A 24,878-nucleotide genomic window follows, 5' to 3' on the forward strand; every position below is an offset into this window, starting at 1 on the left:
GGCCTTCTCTGTATGGTCCTTGTCACTTAGGAAAATTTCCTGGGTGGCTACTGCTTTTTGACTTTTCCTCCTCTTAGTCTTTCTTGTTAATAATTTAATTGCCATAGGTAGATTTCTTACCTTCTTCTCCCTATGTACCAAGTACCTACAGCCTAGGAATATAAGAAGGAAGATAATCCCTTGAATATGTCTGTATGCACCCTGCTACCCTTATATTCACTGCTGGCACTATAATCCACTGAATGATTCATCACTTGACTTGTTTTTCGAGGTGTGGTAATGAGTTTGTTCTGACACATGGTTTGCTCCGCCCTGGGCCTCTGGTGCCTATTTTATATGTGTGGCCTTGTTTTTGCCTTGCTAATTGACATAGTCAACTCTTTACCCTTGGCTTGATAATGTTGAATTCGGACCACAGAGCCTAACCGGCCTGGCTTGAGGAAATGGCACTTAAATGCTGCGAAACAGCTGCATTATTAAAAGGAGATTAGAAAGAGAGAAACAAAAAGGAGGTATTTGTGATTTAAGAAAAATAGGAGGGAGGGCAGGGGCAAATCTCCAATGATTTAAAAAAAACATATTCTTTGTTTCCTTTAATATGACTTCTCTTTCTTGAAGATCTAGAACCTTCTGAAATAAAGATCCAGAAAAGTCCATGTGTCTGCTCTGATCAAAGCCTTTATGAGGCAGGCCTTGGTTAGTGTGGCTTTGACACCAAGATTGGCCAGTGCAAAGTAAATAAAGAAACCTTAGCGATATCTATACCCTTTGGTTCAATAATTCCTCTTGTAGAGATCTGGCCTTAAGAAATAATCAGCGATATGGAAAGGAAATTTATGTACAATGATATACATCCAAAACCTAATTATAAAGTAAGAATTTGGAACCAGTCTAAAATTTCAACAATAGCAATAACTAATACTTATTAAGGTTTTATTTGTGTAAAACATGGTACTAAGTGCTTGATATGAACTATCTCATCAAACTTCATGACCTCACTGCTTTTATCTGATTTTACAAATGAGGAAACTAAGTCACTGAGAGGTTAAGCAACTTGCCCAGGGCCATGGAACTCCATCTAGAAGAGCCAGGACTTGGACTGAGTTTTATTTGAGTCTACAGTTGGTGTTTGAAACCACCAAGCTATACAGTTTCTCAATAGGGGTATCATTGAATAAATTTAGTAAAACATGATGAAATATTAACTAGCCATAGCATGATGTTTTAAACAATTTTTAATACAAAGGAAATTTTTATTAAATAATATTGAATAAGGCTGGGTGTGGTGGCTCATGCCTGTAATTCCAGCACTTTGGGAGGCTGAGGCAGGCAGATCACTTGAGGTCAGGAGTTCCAGACCAGCCTGGCCAATGTGGCAAGACTTCATCTCTACTAAAAATACAAAAATTAGCTGGGTGTGGTGGCATGCACCTATAATTCTCACTACTAAGGAGGCTGAGCCTGGAGGATAGCTTGAGCCCAGGAGGCAGAGGTTACAGTGAGCCAAGATCATAGCACTGCACTCTAGCCTGGGTGATGAAGGGAGACTCTGTCTCGAAAAAAAAAAAAAAATATATATATATATATATATTTATAAGTATATATATATATATTTTTTTACTAGGCAAAGAACTTTATTAACCTTGGTTTTAAACTTGGTTCCCAGGCTTCTTCGGCTTAATTAGCTGCAAAGAATGAATTGTGTATAAGCAAAAAACTGAAAAGAGCTGCAGTGTCTAAGGGGCTTGGGCTTAAAAATATTAGAGATCTAGATTTTATCAGATCCATAAACAAAAATTTCTTAAAAAGCAGTCATAATATAAAATAGCAGCTCCCAGTAACTTCTTCAAGTTTTATCTTCAGAAGTTGACTCAATTCAGTTTGCCTCATTCTTGGAAGCCTCATCAAAATTCTCCACAAGATCTGGAACTTCACCATCCTCCTCCTCTCCAGTAGCAAGTGGTGCTCTTCCATCCACATATTGTTTGGGCAGAGCTTCAGCCAGTCTCCTTAAACTAGTCAGACTGTCTGCCCCAAGCTGGTTTCAGATGCTGGGTAGCACTTCTGTCAGCTGCTTTGTCTCAGCATGGCCTGTAATGGTGAAAGTGTTCGCTGCCAGAGATGCCTGCACTTTAGGGTTGTTAAAGTGGATCACTGTTCCTTGGTTTGTAAACATATTCACCTCTTCAATACCAGAGATATTATTTACCCCTAACTTCTTTAAGGATAACTGAAGTTTTTTATCATCTGCTGTGGCTGTTCTATGAACCACCTTCTTCTTTCTGCGAGCAGTTCCTTTCCCACCAATGCGCACTTGTGCCTGCAGTTTGGCGAGTTTTTCCTGGTTCATGATTGTTTCTTTCATCTTGTCGGAGTGGATAAGGGGTCATGCAGGGGACTAGGGTTGGTGCTTAGGGGGTCTCGGGTGGACCAGCTGAGATTAGGCGCACAGAGGCAGGGACACAAGATGGCAGCTAAAGGGCTCAAAAAATATATTTTTTAATAAGAAAGATAAGATAAAACATTTACTAAAGAATATAATCTCCACTAGGCTACTGAAATACACAAAAGACTGCTAACATATTTTTAAAAATAATCATTTCTAGTTTGTAAGCAAATACAAAATTGTATTCTCTTCTCCATATGTTTCTTTACTTTTCAAGCATCCTGTAACTAGCATATATTACTTGTGTAGTAAAGGAAAGTAGTTGGTTTTAAGAAGAAAATAACTATGCTAGAAGATTTAGCATCAGTGCTAAATGGGTCAGCACTGTAGGGCTTGTGGGGTCCAGAGTCCCACACGGCCAGGCAGCCCCACCATGGTGAGCCCTCAGTGGAGCAATGCTAAGTCTCATCCTGGGAGAGGCTGTTTGCCGGGCTGACTCTGCTGCCCACCCCGAGCCATCCTGCTGTGGATGTGAGGTTATTAATGAGATCAGTGACCAACTCAAACTACATGTCAGAACTGGATGGGAATTTCTACTCTTCACCCTCTACCTAGGTGACTTTGAGCAAGTTATTGATCCTTTCTCCTCCTTTGTTGTTTCCTTATCCGTATAATGACGACAGTAATATTGTCTGAATGATTGGGTTGTTGTGAGGATTAAATGAGAGAAAACATGTAAAGTTTAGCATGTTACCTGCGACATAATACTCATTACATGGTCACTTTAAAAGGATGACAAAACATACTTTGCCCCATGGTCGATGATATGGTTTGGCTGTGTCTCCACCCAAATCTCATCTTGAATTGTAGTTCCCATAATCCCCGTGAGTCATGAGAGGTAATTGAATCATGGGGGCATTTACATCCATGCTGTTCTTGTGATATTAAGTTCTCATGAGATACAATGGCTTTATAAGGGGCTTTCCCCCCTTTGCTCGGCACTTCTCTGGCCTGTCATGTAAAACATGCCTGTTTCCCTGTCTGTCATGATGGTAAATTTCTTGAGGCCTCCCTAGACATGTGGAACTGTGAGTCAATTAAACCTCTTTTCTTTACCAATTTCCCAGTTTTGGCCAGGTGTGGTGGCTCACACCTGTAATCCCAACACTTTGGGAGGCCAAGGCAGGTGGATCACCTGAGGTCAGGTGTTTGAGACCAGCCTGACCAATATAGTGAAACCCCGTCTCTACTAAAAATACAAAAAAAATTAGCCAGATGTGATGGCATGTGCCTGTAGTCCCAGCTACTTGGGAGGCTGAGACAGGAGAATTGCTAGAACCCAGGAGGCAGAGGTTGCAGTGAGCCAAGATCATGCCACTGCACTCCAGCCTGGGCAACAGAGGGAGATTCTGTCTCAAAAAAAAAAAAAAAACTTCCCAGTTTTGATTATGTCTTCCTAGCAGCGTGAAAATGGACCAATACAGTTGATACAGCGAGTAGAGCTGAGGTGATGATTTGGCATCATCCTTAAAATACAGATGGAATATGTTATTACTTAAACCAGGTCCTTTTGAGTGGATTTGATTACACTAGCTGGTATTTTGGTAGGCCATAAAATATGGTTGTTATGCTTTAAATTTGGTCCAAGAATAAGAAACTGTATTTCTTGTTTGAAACCACTCTAAATTCCCACAGGCACATTGTCTTCTTATAAGACTACAGTTTGATGTCAGTGTGTATAAGTTATGTAAAAATGCTTCCCAAAGTAAAGTTAATTTGAATTTTTAACTATTTATTCAAGTATATCCTGTGAGATTAATAGGCATACGTTAATATTCTGTTGCAAGGACAGAGCTGTCTTATTATGGACGTAACACCACAAACACTAAATGAAATATCATGAGTTTTTTCCTAGCAATTTAGGCAATACACTGATGACAGAACTGGTATAAAAAACAGTTTCCAGTCATAAAGGCTGCATCTTTGTGCGTATGTGTGCATGTGTGTGTGAGATTCTGGGCTTGAGAATGCTTTTGTATGGTAAAATACTTGCAAATACCATAAAACGCTAATAGCAGGTGGATTTAAAGGATGGGATTAGGGATGGTTCTTTTTTCTCCTTTTTATTTCTCCTGTCGAAAATTTTTCCGTACTCTAATTATTGCTTTCCAGTGAAAGACGTTAAGTATAATTTTAAAAGAAACGACCTAGCCACATGGTGGCAGTATTCCATGAAGAATATAATCTACATAGCTTCGTTTCAGTCCCATGCCTAACATTGGCTTGATTTCTTCTCTGACAATTTTGTTTATAAATTGTGTTATTTTAGATATCTGATTCTTTGTGAAATTTCCCTCTGAGAATTAGGCACCTCTTATAAATGACTTTAATTCAATGCACCTGGTTGATTTGAAACTATGATAACAAATAGACTCTAAAAGAAGATTGTATTTATTCCCTGTTAGAGCTAATAAAGTCCTAGTGGGATATGAATATTGTTTTTATATAATACAAATTAATAACTGAAGTTTCATTGCCAAATAACCACCTGTAGTTTATACAACAGAATTACATTAACCTGTATTAAAAGCCAACGGCACCATACATTACTTTTAAATTAAAAATGCTAATTTTAAAATAATAAAAGTGAAAACAAAAATACTATAGCAACATATGCTATAAGCCCATGATTTTGCCAAATTGAAAATTGTGCTACCTTTTAATGTCGTATTTTTATTCTTAAAATTTCTTCTTTTTTTTTTTTTTGAGATGGAGTCTTACTCTGTCACCCAGGCTGGAGTGCAATGGCGCAGTCTCTGCTCACTGCAACTTTTGTCTCCCGGGTTCAAGTGATTCTCCTGCCTCAGCTTCCTGCGTAGCTGGGATTACAGGCTAATATATATGCAGAGTCCTGTGTGAGCTCCGTGCAAATGAAGGTGGCCTATAAAGATACCGCTAGATGAATAAACTTGACTATGGGCCATCAGGGCATAACCTTGTTCCCTCAGAGTTTGATGCAACCATATACTCAGCAAAAGACTTTGCTGGTCTCAGCTCCTGGACTCAAGTGATCCCCTTGCCTCAGCCTCCCAAGTGCTGGGATTACAGGCATGAGCCACTGCACCTGGCCAGACTAGACTTTTTCAAAACTTTCTGAAGCCCCATAGGAAGCTTTTCATTGAAAATATGGTATTCTTTTCTCAAAGACAGTCACATGGCCACGTTGCTCATTATACAAGTCTGTGATATCTCAGTGACAGTTAAGGATGCCTCAAGTTGTGATTTCTCCCTGCCCCCAAAGTAATTTTTTTAAAAGAAGAATTTGAGCGCTGAAATCAGAATGACAGAATACACAGGACTTGAAGCACTCTCAGGGATCCAAGGCTTAGAACCATCTTCAGAAATGTCTTCTGCCATTTGGGGGAATTGTGTCCTTGAAGTCACTTCTGTCAGCTTTTAATTGTCAGGAAGGAGGAGACCAGCAAGGCTGCACCAGGACACCTTTGAGTTCAGGCTGAAAGTTAGGTGCCAAGGTTGCTCACCCCTCCCTGGTGAGAAGCATTCATTAGCAGTGTCCTGACAGCCCTTATAACTAGACCAGGCTGCCAGGATCTTTGCCAGCAGGAAAAGAGCAGAGAGAAGTCATTGGTGACATCCCACCCCTGTGTTACACCACCAAACTGTCTGCTAACCAAAATTAGGTTTCTTATGAGGAGATGAACAGCATCCCAAAGATTGTGCAAAGGCAAAAGTAACACATCTTGGAGACCCTCAAGGAAATCTGAACCTTATTGCACCATCAATTGCAAGACATCAAATAGAGATCAGTTATCATGCATTTTTCTCACCTAGTGAAATAAAGCTCCTTGGTATTTGCCACCTAGAAGCCTCATGAAATTAGTGGACACATCTTGAAGTTTTACAATCTAGGTAGTTTTTAATTGCCCTTGCAGTGTTTCCTCCTTGAGATTTATCCAATTAAATAAAAAGAGGAAAACACACACACTCGAAGGCCATTGCTTTTATTCCACCCTTTAAGTCCATTAAAGTTATTGGTTTGCTTTAGTCATCTCTAAACAAGGGAAGAAACTCTGTTGGGAAATTTGGAAGCTAAGTGCAAAATGTAAGAAATTGACAATCTTTCCTTTTGGTATAAGTTCCTCAGGTCACACCAAAATCATTCCAACATGACACATGGAATTCTGGACTTCTAGTTTCTTCCATCTCTACGAGACATCTTACTTCTGGTAAGAGAATACCACTTAGGCTTTTTGAGTAGTCTTTTAGTAATTGCCCATTTTAACCTATCATACTGAAAAAAATCAGGTGTTAAGTTCCTGGATAATAAGATATGCCTTATGCCTTCCATAGGAAAATAATAGACAAACTACAAAGATCTGCTTAAAACTGAATTTAACAGGTAGCTCAGATGGGTTTTTCCAGCTTTTGCAATAGGTTGTATACATTTTTTAAATATTTATTTATCTATTGATTGATTGATTGATGGAGACTTGCTCTGTTGCCCAGGCTGGATGGAGTGCAATGGCGTGTTCTAGACTCACTGGTTCTCAGGTTCAAGTGATTCTCCCTCCTCAGCCTCCTGAGTAGCTAGGATTACAGGCACCCGCCATCATGCCCGGTTAATTTTTATATTTTTGTAGGGATGAGGTTGCACCTGTTAGCCAGGCTGGTCTTGAACTTCTGACCTCAGGTGATCCCTTGCCTAGGCCTCCCAAAGTGCTGGGATTACAGGCATGAGCCACTGCACCCAGTCACATTTTTATTTTAATAGCTGCTAGGGATCAAGACCCAAAAAGTTCTTTCAAAACAAAATATTTACCTATCATGTGCTAGTAGTTTTCTAGACATCTTTCATTTTCAAAACAGTCCATGAGATAAGTGTTATGCATCTATTTTGTAATGAGGAAACTGAAACAGAGTGGTTGAGAAATCTTTTCAAGGTCACAGAGCTGCTAAGTGACAGACTAAACTTCAAATCCTTTTCTTTCAATACCCTGGAGTCTGCTCTTTCTTTTATACAAACCAGCTCCCACTGGTTGTTAGCATGACTGTTATTGTATTGATGAGCTTGCCTAAATGTTTTAGGTGTAAAAAATTGAGATCTGATTGTACAATGGGTGAGCATAACTCTAAATAGAAATTTTGAGTTAAAAACTTTTAGGAATGACTGTTTCACCATTGGCCACTGATAGACCATTTCTCTCCTTGCACAGAAATAGGCAGGAATAGTATAAGAACTTTTGTAGGTTGTATTGATATTCTTTGCACCTTCATTTATTTAATATTCATTAAGCAACTCCTGTATGCGAGGCACTGTTCTGAGTGCTGGGGAATCAGCAGTAAAAACAATGAGCAAAGCCCCTGTCTTCATGGAGCTTCCATTCTAGATAGACAGGGCAGAAAAACAGCAAACAAAATAACAAGAAAAGTCAGGTGGTGGTGAAGTGTCGTAAAGAAATATGAAGTGGCTAGGCACAGTGGCTCACACCTTGTAATCCCAGCATTTTAGGAGGGCAAGGCAAGCAGATTGCTTGAGTCCAGGAGTTCGATATCAGCCTGCACAATAAGCCAAAAACCCATTTCTACAAAAAATACAAAAATTAGATGGGTGTGGTGGTGTGAACCTGTAGTCCCAGCTACTTGGGGGGCTGAGGCGGGAGGATCAATTGAGCACAGGAGATAGAGGCTGCAGTGAGCTCCACTGCACTGCTGCCTGTGCCATAGAGCAAGACCCTGTCTCAAAAAAGCAACCAAAACAAAACAAACAAAAAAGAACAGAAGAATATGAAAAAGAAACATGAAACAAGGTAAGGGCACTCTGAATTTGAATTCGTAGATATGAATCAATTATGAGCCAAGTGCTTAGGTTCAGTATGGTTCCCTAATTATAGATGCCTACGCAGACCTACCTACACCTCGATATTTCTGTGGGAACAGTGGAGGCTAGGAACTCATGGCAGCTCTGTTAGATAAGTATTATTATCTCTATTTTACAAAAGAGAAAACCTGAGACTCAGCAAGTACATAATTATGCCCCAAGGTCATAGAGCTGATAAGAGGCAGCATTTAATTCAAACCCAGGTATCTCAGGCCATGCTCTTGGTCATTCTGCTCTACTGCTTAGACCCCTTCGCCAAGCACTGTGTTAACTTGAGGGCTGTCTGTCCTTTTCCTGGCACTAATTAACACCCAAGGGTGTGTGGCAGCCAGTATCCCCCATTAGTTGTTTGAAATAGTCAGCAATAGCTCTTTAGCCCTAGGAAAACATTAATTCCTTATCCCATCAAGATTTTGCAGTGAGCTACAGTTACTCAGACCCTTGCCTGCTGATTGGTTTAAAAGAGGGCAAGGCAGCTGGGAAATCCCCGTATGTGAAATAACTAGGATGGGGCAAATACAATGTCTGTCACATGGTAAGTACCCAATAAACATTTACTGAAAGGAGGGTGGGAGTCAGGAAGGAGGATGGAAGGAAAGCCAATACCCAGGATGGCTCTAGAACAGATTCCAGTGTGGTAAGTAATGTCTCAACTATCTTCTATATTTGAAAATAGGGCTTTTTCATGTACCAGGGAGAGAACGTGATGAGCCTGGTGGGTAATATAGGTTGAATAAATTGTATTAATTATTTAAACATTTCAGGAGATTAATTCAGTTTCAAAATGCAATAAAAGCATTGATTTTGTTTTTGTTTTCTTTTGTTTTTTTTGAGACAAAAGTCTGGCTCTGTTACCCAGGCTGGAGTGCAACGGCACAATCTTGGCTCACTGCAACCTCTACCTCCCAGGCTCAAGCCATCCTCCTACCTCACCCTCCCTAGTGGTGGGGACTACAGGCACATGCTACCACACCTGGCTAATTTTTGTAATTTTTGTAGAGACAGGGTTCTTGCTTTGTTGCCCAGGCTGGTTTCGAACTTCTGAGCTCGAGTGATCCTCCTACCTTGGCCTCTCAAAGAGCTAGGATTATAGGCATGAGCCACCATGCCCAGCCAGCTTTTTTTTTAAAAAAAGAAAAAACAACAAAGTCTTGCTCTGTTACCCAGGCTGGAGTACAGTGGTGCTATCTCAGCTCACTGCAACCTTCACCCACCAGTTTCAAGCAATTCTCCCGCCTCACCTTCCTGAGTAGTTGGGATTACAGGTGCATACCACCACACCCAGCTAATTTTTGTATTTTTAGTAGAGACGGGGTTTCACCATGTTGATCAGGCTGGTCTCAAACTCCTGACCTCGTTCTCTGCCTGCTTTGGCCTCCCAAAGTGCTGGGATTACAGGCATGAGCCACTGTGCCTGGTTGCATTGTTTTTTAAATAAGTGTGAGTGCAATATATATGGCAATTTTGATTTCTTTCTTTTTCTATTTTTTATTTTTACCTTCCCAGTGTATGATTTCTTTCTTATCACATATATTGTTCTAAGTAAAGTGAATGTCCTTTCTCAGCAGGAAAAAATCATGAACAATAGATTTTGAAGAATGATGACAAATTGCACACATTATATCTCACACAAAAGATTTAAAAAAATGTAGTATGATTATGACCAGCTTTAGACATTGTTACAGCAATTGGGAATTCTCACGTGTGTCAAACAACCCAAATGAGATTCACCACTAATAATTTATGTAAAATTTGCATGCACAAGCTGACCACATTTGCCAGAGATGCACTTCTAAAAACCCACTGACATCAGATACACGTAGCCCAACTTTCTCAAGCTAAAAGTTGTTTCCTGGGGTAGTTGTGAACTCTGGTAAAGCAGCCACTTTATGGCCCAAGGTAAAGGTTAATTTTGCTTCCCTCTGCCCTTTCTACTTTGAGAACTTTGCTTTGAGCAGAGTAGAGAGAATGGTAATTCTGGTATCACATGAGCACTAATGCTTAGTTAAAATTATTTTTCTTTCCTTTCATTAGACAACAGAGATGACATTGGACTTTTATTGGGAATGATCGTCTTTGCTGTTATGTTGTCAATTCTTTCTTTGATTGGGATACTTAACAGATCACTCAGAACTGGGTAGGTTTTTGCAGAATTTCTTTTTTCTGATTTAGACTACACGTACACGTATTGCCAAAATTTAGTCATTTCAGTTGTTTACTAGAAAAATCTGTTAAGATTTTTATTCAGATAAAGGAAAATAAAAGGAATAGTGTTTAATAAGTACTTACCCATGCCAAACTCTTTACAAATGTCTTTCCTTTAATCCTCAAAATGACCCTGCCAGAAAAGCTTCCTGGCCTATTTTACAGATGACTTAAATGAGGCTTAGAGAGACTAAGTGTTCAGCCCAGGATCGCTGAGCACTAAGCCCTGAGTCCAAACACGCTGATATCGAAGCCCATTTCTCTCCTTTACTACATGGCCTTTTCTTTTGTGCCTCAAATTTACTTACAGTGCCAGGATTCTTGAGAGTGGTGAAACCACAAATTGCCTTGTGTTAAAAGAAAAACTTCAGCCAAATTAAATTTAAAGGAGTTTAATTAAGCAACAGATGTGCGAATTGGGTAGCCCCCAGAATCACAGCAGATTCAGAGAGACTCCAGGGATGCATTGTGGTCAGAGCAAATGTATAGACAAAAAAAAAGAGAGAAGTGACATACAGAAATTGGCAGTAGGGGTACAGAAACAGCTGGATAGGTTACAGGTTGGCATTTGCCTTACTTGAACACAGTTTGAACACTTAGCAGTCTGTGAGTGGTTGAAGTGTGGCTAGTGGATTGGCCAAGTCTCAGCTATTGCTACAGGCACATACTCCTAAGTTAGGTTTTCAATCTTGTCTGCCTATTACGCTAGGTTACAGTTTATCCACAAGGACTTGAATATAGAAGTATTGAGTCCTTATCACACCATATTTAGTTTACTTTAATAATTCCCCCCTTTTGGCTATTTTCTAAATTTTGAGAAATTGACGAAAACTTTAGTCATTGATGTCACTGTCACTATCGTTAATGTACTTATATGGGCTTGAAACCCATTGGGAAATAGTAGAACAGTGGATTCTGTAAGGTGGGAACAAGGACTGAGTAGAGGATACCTCCTTATGCTGGAACATCCTGTTGATAAGAGAAAAACAAAACCTGGTCTGTTCTAGGATCTATGTGTTTCGTTAAACTCTTAGTTTGATTATGTCACATTTAGCATGAGCAACTCCATTTTGGTTTGGTTTGGTCTGCTGGGGTCTAGTGCATGAGCTCAGTCCAAAACAATGGCCTCCCATAATTTTGTTTAAAAAAAAATCCCTCTTTTTGGTCAGGTTCTCACTTAGGTGAAAGTGTGACCAAAACTTAGGGCCTCAGTGCCACTCTTAGTTACCATCATTTTAGGTTTCTGGTCTCAGCATGTAATTCATAGGTTATGGTGTCCTGATGGTCGCACATTTCTTTCAGCTCTTGTTATTCCAGTTGAAGAGTGACCATTTGACATTCTGGAGATGGCTGCTTGCAAACATTTAAAACCTTTGAGAGAATACAGCATACCAGGGAGATTACTATTAGGACTATCAGGAGAGGAATACCAAGAGTTTGGAGTATGTTCCTTACCCAGGGCTCTCATAAACCAAACCATCTAAAATCAAATAGATCAAATAATGAGCTAGATTGAGTCTACTCACTTAACTAAGTAGTTTTTTCATTAATCCCCTACAACTGAATCACTATAATACCTGATGTTTTCTCCACAGGCTATAAGTGCCACCAGCTGCACAGATAGATACTTTTCTATTTAACCAATTCTATTATTTAGTACAACTTTCATGAGAGAATTTAAAGTCTATTGTGTAACCATAGCCTTTGCATTAGAATCTGCTATCATAAGGGATACAGTTCTAATCATTGCCTCTTTTACTTCAAACCATGGAAAAAGGACCTAACAAATGATGCCCTTCTAGAAGAGTGAGGGCCTCCTGGCAATGTTCTCTTTAACCCATGATGTGGGTCAAGAGGAATGAATCAATGTTCTGTTTCTGACTGATTATGAGGCAACACATGAACCATTAAAATTTCTCACCTGCATTGGGCCTTCCTCTTTTATTTATCAGAGTATAACATTATCCATGTATAAGGCTGTCTGCAAAATCCTTCACAAATAAACATACACCCCATAATACACACATAACAGATCCCCTTTTCATTTTTATTGTTCATAGAGGCATAAGCAAGAAAAAAAATATTAAAAGTCTTGATAGTAGAGAAGTCTTAGTCCATGATTTTGGGAAAAGCTGTTAACATTAAGGATGCCATCTTCTTCTGGGGAGAAACTGTTCTAGTTAGCTTTACCTTAAAGGTTCCAATGGGTGTGGAGGGACCCTTCTCAGTTGTAAGATTATGAAAGTTGTGGGACCTATGAAACCCAAAGTTCAAGGTCCCAAAGTTTGCCGTAGTGTGGATGGCAAGGATAGTCTTTCTCTAATTTTCTCAAAAGATCCATTCTTTGAGTTCTAGATTGTGAAGGTGTTGATTGTCCTCAGTGAATCATAAAAAACTTTTTTTACCATGTTAAAAATATACTGTAGCATAATAACCTACTATTCTAACATCAGTCCTCTTACATGGGAAAGCTTTCATGCAAGCAGAAAACATGCATTGAAAATGAAAATTGAATGAAATCCCCTATAAATGTTTAATGGCACATCAGGTAGCCAAATGTACCTGAAGCTTTGATTGTTTTACCAGGAATATGGGTTTGACAAACCAAACACTGGTTATAACTATTTTTGTAGTTTATAAGTCACCACACAAACATATTTAATTTGGATAATTGTATCTTTTCCATTACGAGTCATGGAATGCAGAACTTTTAATAATAAAAGCTTTAAAGAATTCTGGAAAAACAGGTGGCTGTCCTGGTTCTCCATGAGACCATGTTTAACAATGGACTTATCCTCCTGAATACCAGTTGTTTCTCCATGTAGGTGCATAGCACTGATAACTGATGGGTTATCATAGGTAATTTGACTTAGACCATGGAGCTCATTCAAATTGTATATATAAACAATTTTTAGTTTTGGCTGATTTAGCATGCTGATTTTTCTTGCTGATTTAGCATGAAAATCTGGTAGAGTCTTTTCTTGGTATTTAATTAATTTTTGTTCTACTTGGGTTAGCAGTTTTCTAAACAAGTCAGTCTTTTTATTAAAGTTTTAGGGATTTCTACCCAGTCTAAATAATCTGAATTTAAAGTTATTAGAAACCCATATTCAAGAGTCCTTTTTATCCTTTCCTGAACTTTCTAAAAGATAACATATTCTAGGATTTTGTGTGTTTGTGAAATTTTTGAAAATTGCATTTGCATTAAGTTAACTTAATGTAATGACTTTAAACAGTGATAGTTAAAAACACAATTAACAAGGAAATTTGGTTATCTCTGTGGTCTGTGATAACATAATCTTAATTATTAATGAAATCATATACTCAGACATTAGAATTTTAGAAATCCTATGCAATTTTGGAACATATATTAATATTATTCATTAAAATATAACCTAAAGAAGATTAAACATTATTTTTATTTTGACAATCACATGTAACTAAACATGTCAGATAATCCGGTTTACCTCTCTTTTGGATGCTCCAAGGACCCTCTGTAGCATCCTCAGGTTAGGGGTTAGAAAGAAAATTTTGGAGCTGAAATTTCATATTGGGAAGCCTATCAAATATGTTAAAAGTAAAATGCTTGATATTATGCTTAACCAGTTTGACCATGAGATGAGATTCTTATAAACATTTTATAACCCTTTACAAATTTTTGTTAAAAAGCAGATCAGTGCACTAAGAAAAACCAGTTGTGCTTTTATTCCAATTTTAACTTACAGAAAAACTTAATACCCCTTTAACTTTAGCCAATGTCTGGACAGAATTTCTTTTTACAAGATTTTTTTACAAACCTTCTACAATGTGTTCAAACCTTTAGCTTTATTTGAATCTAATTTAAAACAATCCTTTAACCTTCTAACCTAGACAAAAATGTACATTACTGTGCCTTCTTATAACCTTTCACTAAAAATGCATTTTACTTTCCATATACACCTTGCATGTAAATGTATTTTCAGTAGTCTTGATTATGTGGTATAATGGTAACTCTTAGCAACTTTAACTTTTGGTGCATAAATTTCCTTTTATGAATCCTTTCATGACGTACACAGACCATCTATGACATGCATAGATTTTCTGACTTGTCCTAATCATCCCTCTTTTTAAACAACCAGTTATTTTACTTTAGGACAAGAATTTTCTGACAACATCCTTTCTTATATGAAATCTCGTTTCTTTATAACATTTTTTTTGCATAGCTAGGGGAGCATGACTAATTCCACATGTCCCCAGGCCTTATCACGAATCTAATGTCTCCAAAGTAGGTAAATTGCACAATTTTCAAAACTCAAAGCAGTTTATGATCTTAAAGCATTAGTTAAACCTAATCTCTGACCTGTCTAATTTAGACCAAATGTCTTTATTTTACCAACAGTCTTTAAAGCTGTTTTTATTTCCCAAAGATTACTAGAGTTACATGAACTAAAAGATGTTACAGTTATTTTTTCTTCCAAAATGTTTGATCTAAGCACTTATTTTTCTTTAAGCCAATTACTTAGAGCTCTTTTATATAAACGTCACACAGACACATATATAACTACACAGAGAACAAGATCCAGTAGTTGTAGGATTTTTCATTTGCCAGTTTCTTCATTGGATTACTGACCTTGGGGTGGAGCCCTTCAAGAAATGGCTAGGAAAAAAAGAAAAAAATAAAATAAATAAATAAATAAATAAATAAATAAGAAATGGCTAGGAAAACATGCAGTTTCTAGGGCCTAATAAGCAGGCACAGATGGAAGGCAAAACAGATTTTGGGAGAGATCTATCTGCTTTTAATTCTTGGGGTTCTATTAGGAAAACAGAGGTTTTTTTCTAAAACAGAGTCAGTGGTGCCTTCTTTATTTTTCCCACGGAGTCCCAGGCTATTAGAAGTTATATTAGAGCCTCTCATGTATGCATTAAGAGTGACAAGATAAAATGGAGAAAAATAATTCAGTTGACTGAGAAGAAAAAATCTTTTTCAGTAAAACAAGATCCACAAAAAGAAAAGACATAAAGGCCTTTTAAAGATCCCTATAGCTTGGATATCCACTTTTAATTAAGCTGACTCTTAACTATAGTGCTCTTTTAAAAATCCTTTTAAATCTCTTGTTACCCAACTTTAGCCATGCCAAGTGGCCAATATTTCTGGCTTTTGAACTTTACCTCCCAGGTGCTCAGAGAAAGAAAAATTCAAGACAATTCATGGAAGGGAAGAGAATTGACAAATGGTAAAGTTTACACAGGTATCAAACCAGAAAGGACTCATTCCTTAACCCAGGAATCAAACCCAGGCCACCACTGTGAAAGTACAAAACTTTAGCTACTGAGCTGCAGTACTGGGCAGTCTCCATTGTGCTTCCCAGAAGGACTCTAGAGTAGTTAATTTTGAGCTTGCAAACTTTTAACCAGTTTAACTACTCAAGATAATTTTTAGAGCTAATTGTGACATGAACCCTAAAATTTCTGTTCCCTAGAGGGCAGAAACCAAGAGAAAGTACCACTACATGGTTACAAAGTCAAGCTCCCAAGGATGTAAAACAAGATGGAGATTTCATCCAATTTTTTTTAATGGACTTCAGTGTGTTGTTGTTCATTTGGAATATTAAACTGTAAGTTATCTTTAGTAAGATTTTGCTATTTCTGTAAGACTTTGATGTCTTCCAAGCCTAACGTAGAAACCGGAAGGAACTCTGCTTTGCAGAAAGTAAGGATCTCATTTTTACCTAAAATATTGACTTCGCTTTCAGGTTTCCTTGATGAACTTAGCCAATGATTTTTCCTACCTAAGTGTGCAAGAAAAATGAAACAAAGGGGTAGAAAACAAAAATCCCTGTGAATTTCTAAATGCCAAATTTTACAACCCTTGCAGTACTACCATTTACTACCAGTTTCTTTCTGACCTAGTCAAATGTAAGAGGCCTCTAACTGGATCCAGGTCAGTTAATTACTGATCATATCCTATCCTAGACCCAGTCTAGTTTCTGTTGTGACTTCCAAACCCTGTTTGGAACAGAAATTCGCTCAAAAAAACTTGGAGAGTTCAAAACACAAATCCATGGAGCTCTGAAATCTGAGAGAGAACTTACCATGATCCCAGCCACTTTGAGAGATCAAAGGACACAAATGGGTCCAACAGGTACCTTGCTTGTTACAGGTTGGCATTTGCCTTATTTGAACACAGTTTGAACACTTAACAGTCTATGAGTGGTTGAAGTATGGCCTCTGGGATTGGGTAAGCCTCAGTTATTGTTATAGACACATACTGCTAAGTCAGGTTTTCACTCTTGTCTGCCTGTTAAGCTAGGTTACAGTTCATCCACAAGGACTCAAATATGGAAGTATGAACTCCTTCTCAGGCCATATTTACTTTGCTTTAACCCTTAAATCTCACCCAAACAAATCAGCTTGAATCAGCGTGAAGAGAAGTGTGACAACTTTTAAACTTATCAGTTTGTTTCCAATTGTGTTGGTGTTTTAGCATTCAGCCCCAAAGCCCCTTACTCTTGGCCCCCTTCAGTTTTTTCCCCTCCCATGATGGTATCAGAAAAGATCTACACTTAGTTATTTAAAATGAGACTTTGAGAAAAGCAAGACCCTTGGTTTTCTAAATTTTAGTGATGCATGGAGTTTCTAAGCTGCTGATAGACTAGAGTTGTTTGGTGTGGCAGTTCCCCAGTATGTCCAATAGCTCACAACTTTTGACTCAAATGTTCTTTGCCAAATTGGCACTGAGTTTCTCCTTCTTGCCATCATTTGCTTTATTAAATAATCTTTCTTTCTTTTAAATTTATAATCAAATGCAGTAGAAAGATTTTAAATGAGCTACTCTAGATAAAGTCTATCAATGATTTCTTACCTACATAGGTTTTTCCCTCAGAACTTAATATTTCAAAACTTAAATTACACATTAATAAACATATCTCTAATATCCTTGTGAGAAAGGCAAACTAATTGGAATTTTATTTGAGGCTGTTTTAAAATATACTTGATTATAAAGTCCCTTGAAGTATCTTAATGTTCAAATTAATACTCCATAAAAAATCAATGTTTATCTTATCTGAACATGTCTTAGAGTTAAAGTTTAATAACACTAAGTTTGTAACTAAGAATAACCTAAAAACTACTTTTGAGGTTGTAATAACAAAGGAGGAAATAGGGCAATTCTTTGCTCATTAAATCATTTAAATAAGTACTCTTTTCAAACAAGATAAAACAAGAGATGATTCCAATATATTTATTTTACATTTGAACATATACTTTTATTTAATACAACTATTCATTATCTATCAAAGCCTTAGTTCAGAAACAGAAGTGAGCAACAGAAGGCAAAACATTTCATTTATTTATTTATTTTATTTTATTTTATTTTATTTTTATTATTGTTATTCTGAGACAGGATCTTGCTGTGTCCTCCATGCTAGAATGCAGTGGTACAATCTTGGCTCACTGTAACCTCCACCTCCTGGGTTCAAGTGATTCTTGTGTCTCAGCCTCCCCAGTAGCTGGGAATACAGGTGCACATCACCACACCCAACTAATTTTTGTACTTTTTGGCAAAAATGGGATTTCACCATGTTGGCCAGGCTGGTCTTGAACTCCTGGCCTCAAGTGATCTGCTCACCTTGGCCTCCCAAAATGTTGGGATTACAGGTGTGAGCCAATGTGCCCGGCCCAAAACATTTTAAATATAATAAAACCAAGAGTGGGTAAATATATATACATACACACACACACACACACACACACACACACACACACACACACACACATATTCTCACTGTATCAGCGTGCTGTATAAAAACTTTACTCCAATAGAATGAACTTACTAATTTGGTCTAATTTTAAATATAGAGAGTGTGAATTAGTAAACAAACCAAAAAAAACAGAATCATAAAGCATTATATAAAAATGAGTAAAGAAATAATTTTTACTCTAAAGTCCAAGGTCAAATTGGGCTAGCGGAAGTTCACTCAGCCATTTTGGTTGTTATTTAGTACAGGTCCTTAGAGAACCTGTTTAAACAAATAAGTCTGATCTGTTGCTAACAGGTCCATTGTTAATAGGTAAAAAGGTGTCTGAGATCAATTTAGTCTCTTCTAAGTTGTTAATACGACCTTTTCTCCCAACCCAATTTGTACCCTCAATGCAGAGAGTGCTTTTAAACACAATGGCAGTGCTAACAGATAGCTTGGGGAAGAAGTGGGATATTTATGGCTTCTCCTTTTTCTTTCCAAAACCCTGCCCCACTGATCCTTAATAAACACACTGTCTAGGTAGAAACCACTTCTTACTATGCCACACAACTGCAAGACACATTCCCCAGCCTCCTTCTCCATTCATGTAAAGAAAGTTTGGAGCTGCCACCATCATTACAACCCTATTTGAAATAATTACAAAATCTAGAATTAGAAGAGTTTAATTTTTAGGGCTGTATTATGTAACATTCTCTTTTTAAATATTCAGTAGTTATGGTCACCTTGGAAAGTTCTACAAAATATCCCTTAAGTTTTTCAAGCTTTCCCACATGGGTATCTTCTGGTTATAATAGTTTGCTCCATTTAATATGTACACAGTTTCACTGCCAGGGTGGTCCTCCTACTTATCTTGAATCTAGTGTGAGTGTTTTGAAATGTTTCTGCTCATTAAAAAAAGAATCAGAGCAATAGAGATGAGAGGAAAATCTGAAAAGATAATGACACAATTTCCCACTTAATTTTCATTAAATAAGCAATGAAAACTTTAGCTTCTGCATCAGAAAGTTTGATTTTTTTAAAATTATTATTATTATTTTTTTTAGTCAGGATCTCACTCTGTCACCCAGAGTGAGTGCAGTGGCATCATCATAGCTCACTGCAGCCTTGATCTCCCAGGCTCAAGTGATCTTTCCACCTCAGCCTCCCAAGTAGCTGGGACAACAGGCATGCACCACCACACCCAGCTAATTTTTTAATATTCTGTAGAGACGGGGTCTTGATAAGTTACCCAGTCTAGTCTTGAACTCCTGAACTCAAGTGGTCCTCCCACCCTGACCTCCCAAAGTGCTAGGATTATAGGTGTGAGCCACTGTGCCCGACCTAGAAAATTTGATTTTTCAATATACATGAAGTCAACTAGAATAAAATGTATATGTTATTCTACAATTAGAATTATTCTATTGCCTGCTTCTTCTAATGTGTCAATTTTGTTTTTTAGAATTAAAAGACGAATCTTATTTTTAATACCAAAGTGGCTTTATGAAGATATTCCTAATATGAAAAACAGCAATGCTGTGAAAATGCTGCAGGTAACCTAACATCATCCAACAAAAACTGGGTGGCCACTGAGACCAAGAGTGCCGTCTAATTAGAATAGAATTTCCATTCAAATAAATAAATGTGTATACATATTAACATAAGCATATATACATAAGTAAAAACAAAATTGTACATATTTCAAACCCTACTTAAAAGAGATGAGATGATAGATTTGGGGAAGGAAGGCAGAGAAGAAATAAAGAAACAAAGCTGTTCAAAAAGGGAAAAGTGAAGTGGAAGATTGTGGGCCCGGTGCACGAGTCACCTGGTGACCACGCAATTGGTAGATGTCTTCAGGAACAGAGGGAGTAGGGAAGAAAAGCTGAATGAAGTAAGCCTTGAAGACTCAAAGGACTTCTGTTTCACATGAGATGGAGAACCAGGTGGAGCCCAACAAGGGCATCGTTTTACTCGTTAGACCCAATGGAATTTCAGAAAAGCAGTGTGAGAGAACTGTGAGCAGTAGTGTCACGGGGGTGGGCTAGGTTTCCGTTCTGGCAAAAAGAAGGCCACACGCCAGGAAAACTCTAAGGATACAGGGACTTCACTGGCTATAAAGGAGGGAAGGAACAACTGTGTGTGTGTTCCTGATACCCCCCCGCCCCCGCCAAGGGGCTCAAAACACAGTCCAAGGGACAAGCACATCATCCAAGCCTCGCAATGCAGTGATGTAAGTGCAATGATAGAAATGAGCCCAAACGTGATGGGAGCGGAGAAGAAACACTGAAAGATGAGAAGCTGCTCAGGAGAAACAGGGAATTCAAAGTCAGGAGGACATCTGGGGGTTAGAGTGGCATGCTGGGTAAGGAGATGAAGTGTTTGTAAAACAAATAGAAGTAGCTCGGTTTCAAGCTCTGGTGAGCCTATTAGCTAACTCCCCAGCTTCATGTCATTTGAACAAAAGGTTTCTAGGATAAAAATAAAATACTTTTTAAAAGTTCAGAGACAACTGGTCAACAGAATGAAGTCTGAGTTCTGTAACATAAGACTTCTGTGATCTGATCCATTCACCATTCCAGCATTACTCTAGCCACTTCTCACAACAAGCTTTTTGATGAAGCAACGCCCAATGTACTATTCTTACCAAAACCTGGCAAACTCCCTAAGAAGGCTGGGCCTGAAGAAAATTGGAATGACACTTCATGTCTCATTATTCAAGATTTCCCTCTTTGCTAAACTCCTTTCCTATTCTGGTCTCCTGGAATTAGAGGCAAACCTTAGGGTTTCCCTCAGATAAGGTGTTCTTTTCTGCCTAAGAGACTAAGGAATGGTGTCTTAGTCTGCTTGGGTGGCTTAAACAACAAACATGTATTTGTCACAGTGCTGGAGGCTGGGAAGTCCATGATCAAGGAACCAGTCAATTCACTTGCTAGTGAGGGCTATCTTGTGGACAGCTGCCGTCACACATTGGCAGAGAGATCATCTCTCTCCTCTCTTCTTCACAAATCCCATTCATGAGAGCTCCACCCTGGTGACCTAAATACCATCCAAAGGCTCAACTTTCAAATATCATCGCACTGGCTTCACCATGAGTGGGGCTGAGGAGAGGGCACATAAACATTCAGTCCATAACAGGGGGCTATAATTTTATAATTGTGTTGGGTGACAGTTTGGCCAGGAAGGCCAGCCATCTGCTGGAAGGCCTCAAGTCCATTTATTGCCCAGAAAATTCATCAGGCTAAAACCTTCACCTACCTTCTTGATCATCACAGACATGTCTGAATTGTGAGTAGCTATACACCTTTATTTATTTGTTTGTTTGTTATTTTTTGTTTTGAGACAGAGTCTTGCTTTGTCACCCAGGCTGGAGTGCAGTGGCGCGAACTCCGCTTACATAACCTCTGCCTCCCGGGATCAAGCAATTCTGCCTCAGCCTCCTGAGTAAGGGGGACTCCAGGCTTGCGCTACCGTGCCTGGCTAATTTTTGTATTTTTAGTAGAGATGGGGTTTCACCATGTTGGCCAGGCTGGTCTTGAACTCCTGGTCTCAAGTGATCTGCCTGCCTTGGCCTAAAAATGCTGGTGTTGCAGGCCTGAGCTACTGTTCCCAGCCACTGTACACCTTTAGAACCTCAGCAGCAAGCATTTGTCACATGCTCATTCTCAGTATATAAGAAAAATAGGATTCTCCTCAACCTGTTTTTAATTTAAGCAACAAAGTATTTTCTTGTAATAAGAAATAGGCCGGGCGCGGTGGCTCGCGCCTGTATTCCCAGCACTTTGGGAGGCCGAGGCGGGTGGATCACGAGGTCAAGAGATCGAGACCATCCTGGTCAACATGGTGAAACCCCGTCTCTACTAAAAATACAAAAAATTAGCTGGGCATGGTGGCGCGTGCCTGTAGTCCCAGCTACTCGGGAGGCCGAGGCAGGAGAATTGCCTGAACCCAGGAGGCGGAGGTTGCGGTGAGCCGAAATCGCGCCAGTGCACTCCAGCCTGGGTAACGAGTGAAACTCCGTCTCAAAAATAATAATAATAATAATAATATACTTTTAATGTTAAGAAATATTATAACACGTTTCTAAGATCTTTTTTTTTTTGAGACAGTGTCATTTTGAGAAAAGCAATTTGAGAAAAGCAATGTGAGAGGACTATGAAAGACAGTGTCACAGGGTGGGTGAGGTGGACCAGGCTGGAGTGCAGTGGTGCGATCTCAGCTCATTGCAGCCTCCACCTCCCAGGTTCAAGCGATTCTCCCGCCTCAGAAGACCAACTTTTAAAAGGCTCTAAAATTAAGTAATAAGCTAATATGTAAGACTCACCTTTTCTCTTTAAAACTTTTAAACCGAGAAGTGTGCTTAAGAAGTGGATTATTTTTATTATTCCTTTTCTTCAGTCTCCTCATGCAGAATTTAATAAAGATTTGGAAGCAAGCAGGGTAACAGAAGACAAAAGGAGGAAATCATATGGGAAAATAAACAATGTGAGAAAAGGGAGGGAGAAAGGAAAGTGGAAAGAAAACAAAATTCCAGTCCTCATTCAATGATCCAGGTGGTTCTTTTAAATGTCTTTTGTAAAATAAAACAATGTCTTTCTTTCCTAGGAAAAAAGTGAACTTATGAATAATAATTCCAGTGAACAGGTCCTATATGTTGATCCCATGATTACAGAGATAAGCGAAATCTTTATCCCACAACACAGGCCTACAGACTACAAGAAGGAAAAGAATACAGGACCCCCGGAGACAAGAGACTACCTTCAAAACTCGCTATTCGACAATACTACGGTTGTGTATATTCCTGATCTCAACACTGGATATAAACCCCAAATTTCAAATTTTCTGCCTGGAGGAAACCATCTCAGCAATAATGATGAAATCACTTCCTTAACACTTAAACCACCATTTGATTCCTTAGACTTAGGAAATAATCCCAGGTTAAAAAAGCATACTAATTTTGCTTTTTCTGTCTCAAGTGTGAATTCACTGAGCAACACACTATTTCTTGAAGAATTAAGCCTCATATTAAATCAAGGAGAATGCAGTCCTCCTGACATACAAAACTCAGTAGAGGAGGAACCCACCACGCTTTTGGAAAATGATTCACCCAATGAAACTATTCCAGAACAGACCCTGCTTCCTGATGAATTTGTCTCCTGTTTGGGGATCCTGAATGAGGAGTTGCCATCTACTAATTCTTACTTTCCACAAAATATTTTGGAAAGCCACTTCAATAGGATTTCACTCTTGGAAAAGTAGAGCTGTAAGGTCAAAATCAATATGCCAAAGCTGCTTTGAAATCTGAACTTGAGTTTTTCCTTCAATAGAAATGTAATTCAGCTTGTTTTTGAAAAAATTTATCCTCATACAAATCTTCATGTGGACACATGTTTTCATTTCCCTTGGATGAATACCTAGGTGGGGGGTTGCTGGGCCTCATGATAAGCATATGTTTCAGTTCTACCAATCTCGTTTCCAGAATAATGACATTCTGTGCTCCTACCATCAACATGTGAAAATTCCAGGAGCTCCACAGCCTTTTAATTTTAGCCATTCTTCTGCCTCATTTCTTTTTTTTTTTTTTCCTATTTCAAAGCTACTGAAAATCAAACTGCCTCATTTCTTAAAATTAGAGAATTAAGATCTGAAGGCAGAACATGCTTCATGTTCACACAGGCACAAAAACAGCATTATTTGGATACCTCCCATATTTTTTATAAAGCATCACCTATTTCCTCTTTATTTTCCCTCACTGAAAGATGCAAAACAGCTCTCTATTGTATAAAGAAAGGATAAATCATGCAAAATATCTGGTAGTAAAATACATTCTGAAAATTGTCCTTTAAAATAGAATTAGGCTGGGCGTGGTGGCTCACACCTTTAATCCCAGCACTTTGGGAGGCTGAGATGGATGGATCACCTGATTTCAGGAATTCAAGACCAGCCTGGACAATGTGCTGAAACCTTATCTCTACCAAAACTACAAAAATTAGTGGGGGCATGGTGGCGGGGCACTTGTAATCCCAGCTACTCGGGCGGCTGAGGCAGGAGAATTGCTTGAACCAGAAAGGCGGAGGTTGCAGTGAGCTAAGATTGCACTTCTGCCGTCCAGCCTGGGTAACAAGAGCAAAACTCTATCTAAAATTAAAAAAAAATTTTGCTTGCAAAGGGAGAGGCAAGTTTAATTTTCATTTTATCACTTAAAATTCTCTTGAGTAGATAAAAAATATAGCCCCAAATGACAAAATAAATGAAGACTAGAAACAGAAGAGAAGTTAATTAGCCATTTGCTGTATTATTTTTTCCCCTCTACTTTTTCAGGTATTAGGGATTTGATCTTAGTGTGATTTGTTAAGAGTGATGGCCTTGTTTTCCTGTGGCATAGTTGGGATATTATTTACACTATGGTAGAACCTATGAGAGGTAACAGATGCAGGATTACCAAGATGTAATTTTTTTGTTACATACTAGATATATGTTAGAAAATTGTTGTTAAAACAGATGTTTGTTCAGTACCTGTTTTGATGGCAAATACTTGCTCAACCTACCATTGTCTTATATTCCATGTCTCCTGCAGATATCACTAGCCAGTCAGAACAGTCCTTTCTGCTGAGCTGTACCGTGCCTCAGAAGCCTCCCAAGCAGTGCTTCTTATGGCCACAGTCTTTTT

The 24,878-nt window shown here is 38.5% G+C and overlaps 1 protein-coding gene and 1 pseudogene across 6 annotated transcripts in view; one reads left to right on the forward strand and one right to left on the reverse strand.

Moving 5' to 3' along the window:
• Positions 1 to 24,482, forward strand: part of IL23R (interleukin 23 receptor) — a 195,734-nt gene extending 171,252 nt beyond the window's left edge. For 3 of the 6 annotated variants that reach the window (XM_064372482.1, XM_064372484.1, XM_064372483.1), the window contains 5 exons: positions 6,544 to 6,633; positions 10,320 to 10,422; positions 15,953 to 16,087; positions 19,671 to 19,761; positions 22,814 to 24,482. In XM_064372482.1, coding sequence (XP_064228552.1) covers positions 6,544 to 6,633; positions 10,320 to 10,422; positions 15,953 to 16,087; positions 19,671 to 19,761; positions 22,814 to 23,467 — 1,073 coding nt within the window. In that variant the 3' untranslated portion in view covers positions 23,468 to 24,482. The remainder of the gene's footprint in view (positions 1 to 6,543; positions 6,634 to 10,319; positions 10,423 to 15,952; positions 16,088 to 19,670; positions 19,762 to 22,813) is intronic. The other 3 variants (XM_064372486.1, XM_064372485.1, XM_064372487.1) reach the window with 3 other exon arrangements.
• Positions 1,708 to 2,365, reverse strand: LOC135272783 (transcription factor BTF3-like; annotated as a pseudogene).
• Positions 24,483 to 24,878: the final 396 nt, after the last annotated feature.

The sequence above is a fragment of the Aotus nancymaae genome, unplaced genomic scaffold, assembly GCF_030222135.1.
Source record: "Aotus nancymaae isolate 86718 unplaced genomic scaffold, 86718_ANA_hifiasm-v0.15.2.pri h1tg000007l, whole genome shotgun sequence".
NCBI classification, from domain to species: domain Eukaryota; kingdom Metazoa; phylum Chordata; class Mammalia; order Primates; family Aotidae; genus Aotus; species Aotus nancymaae.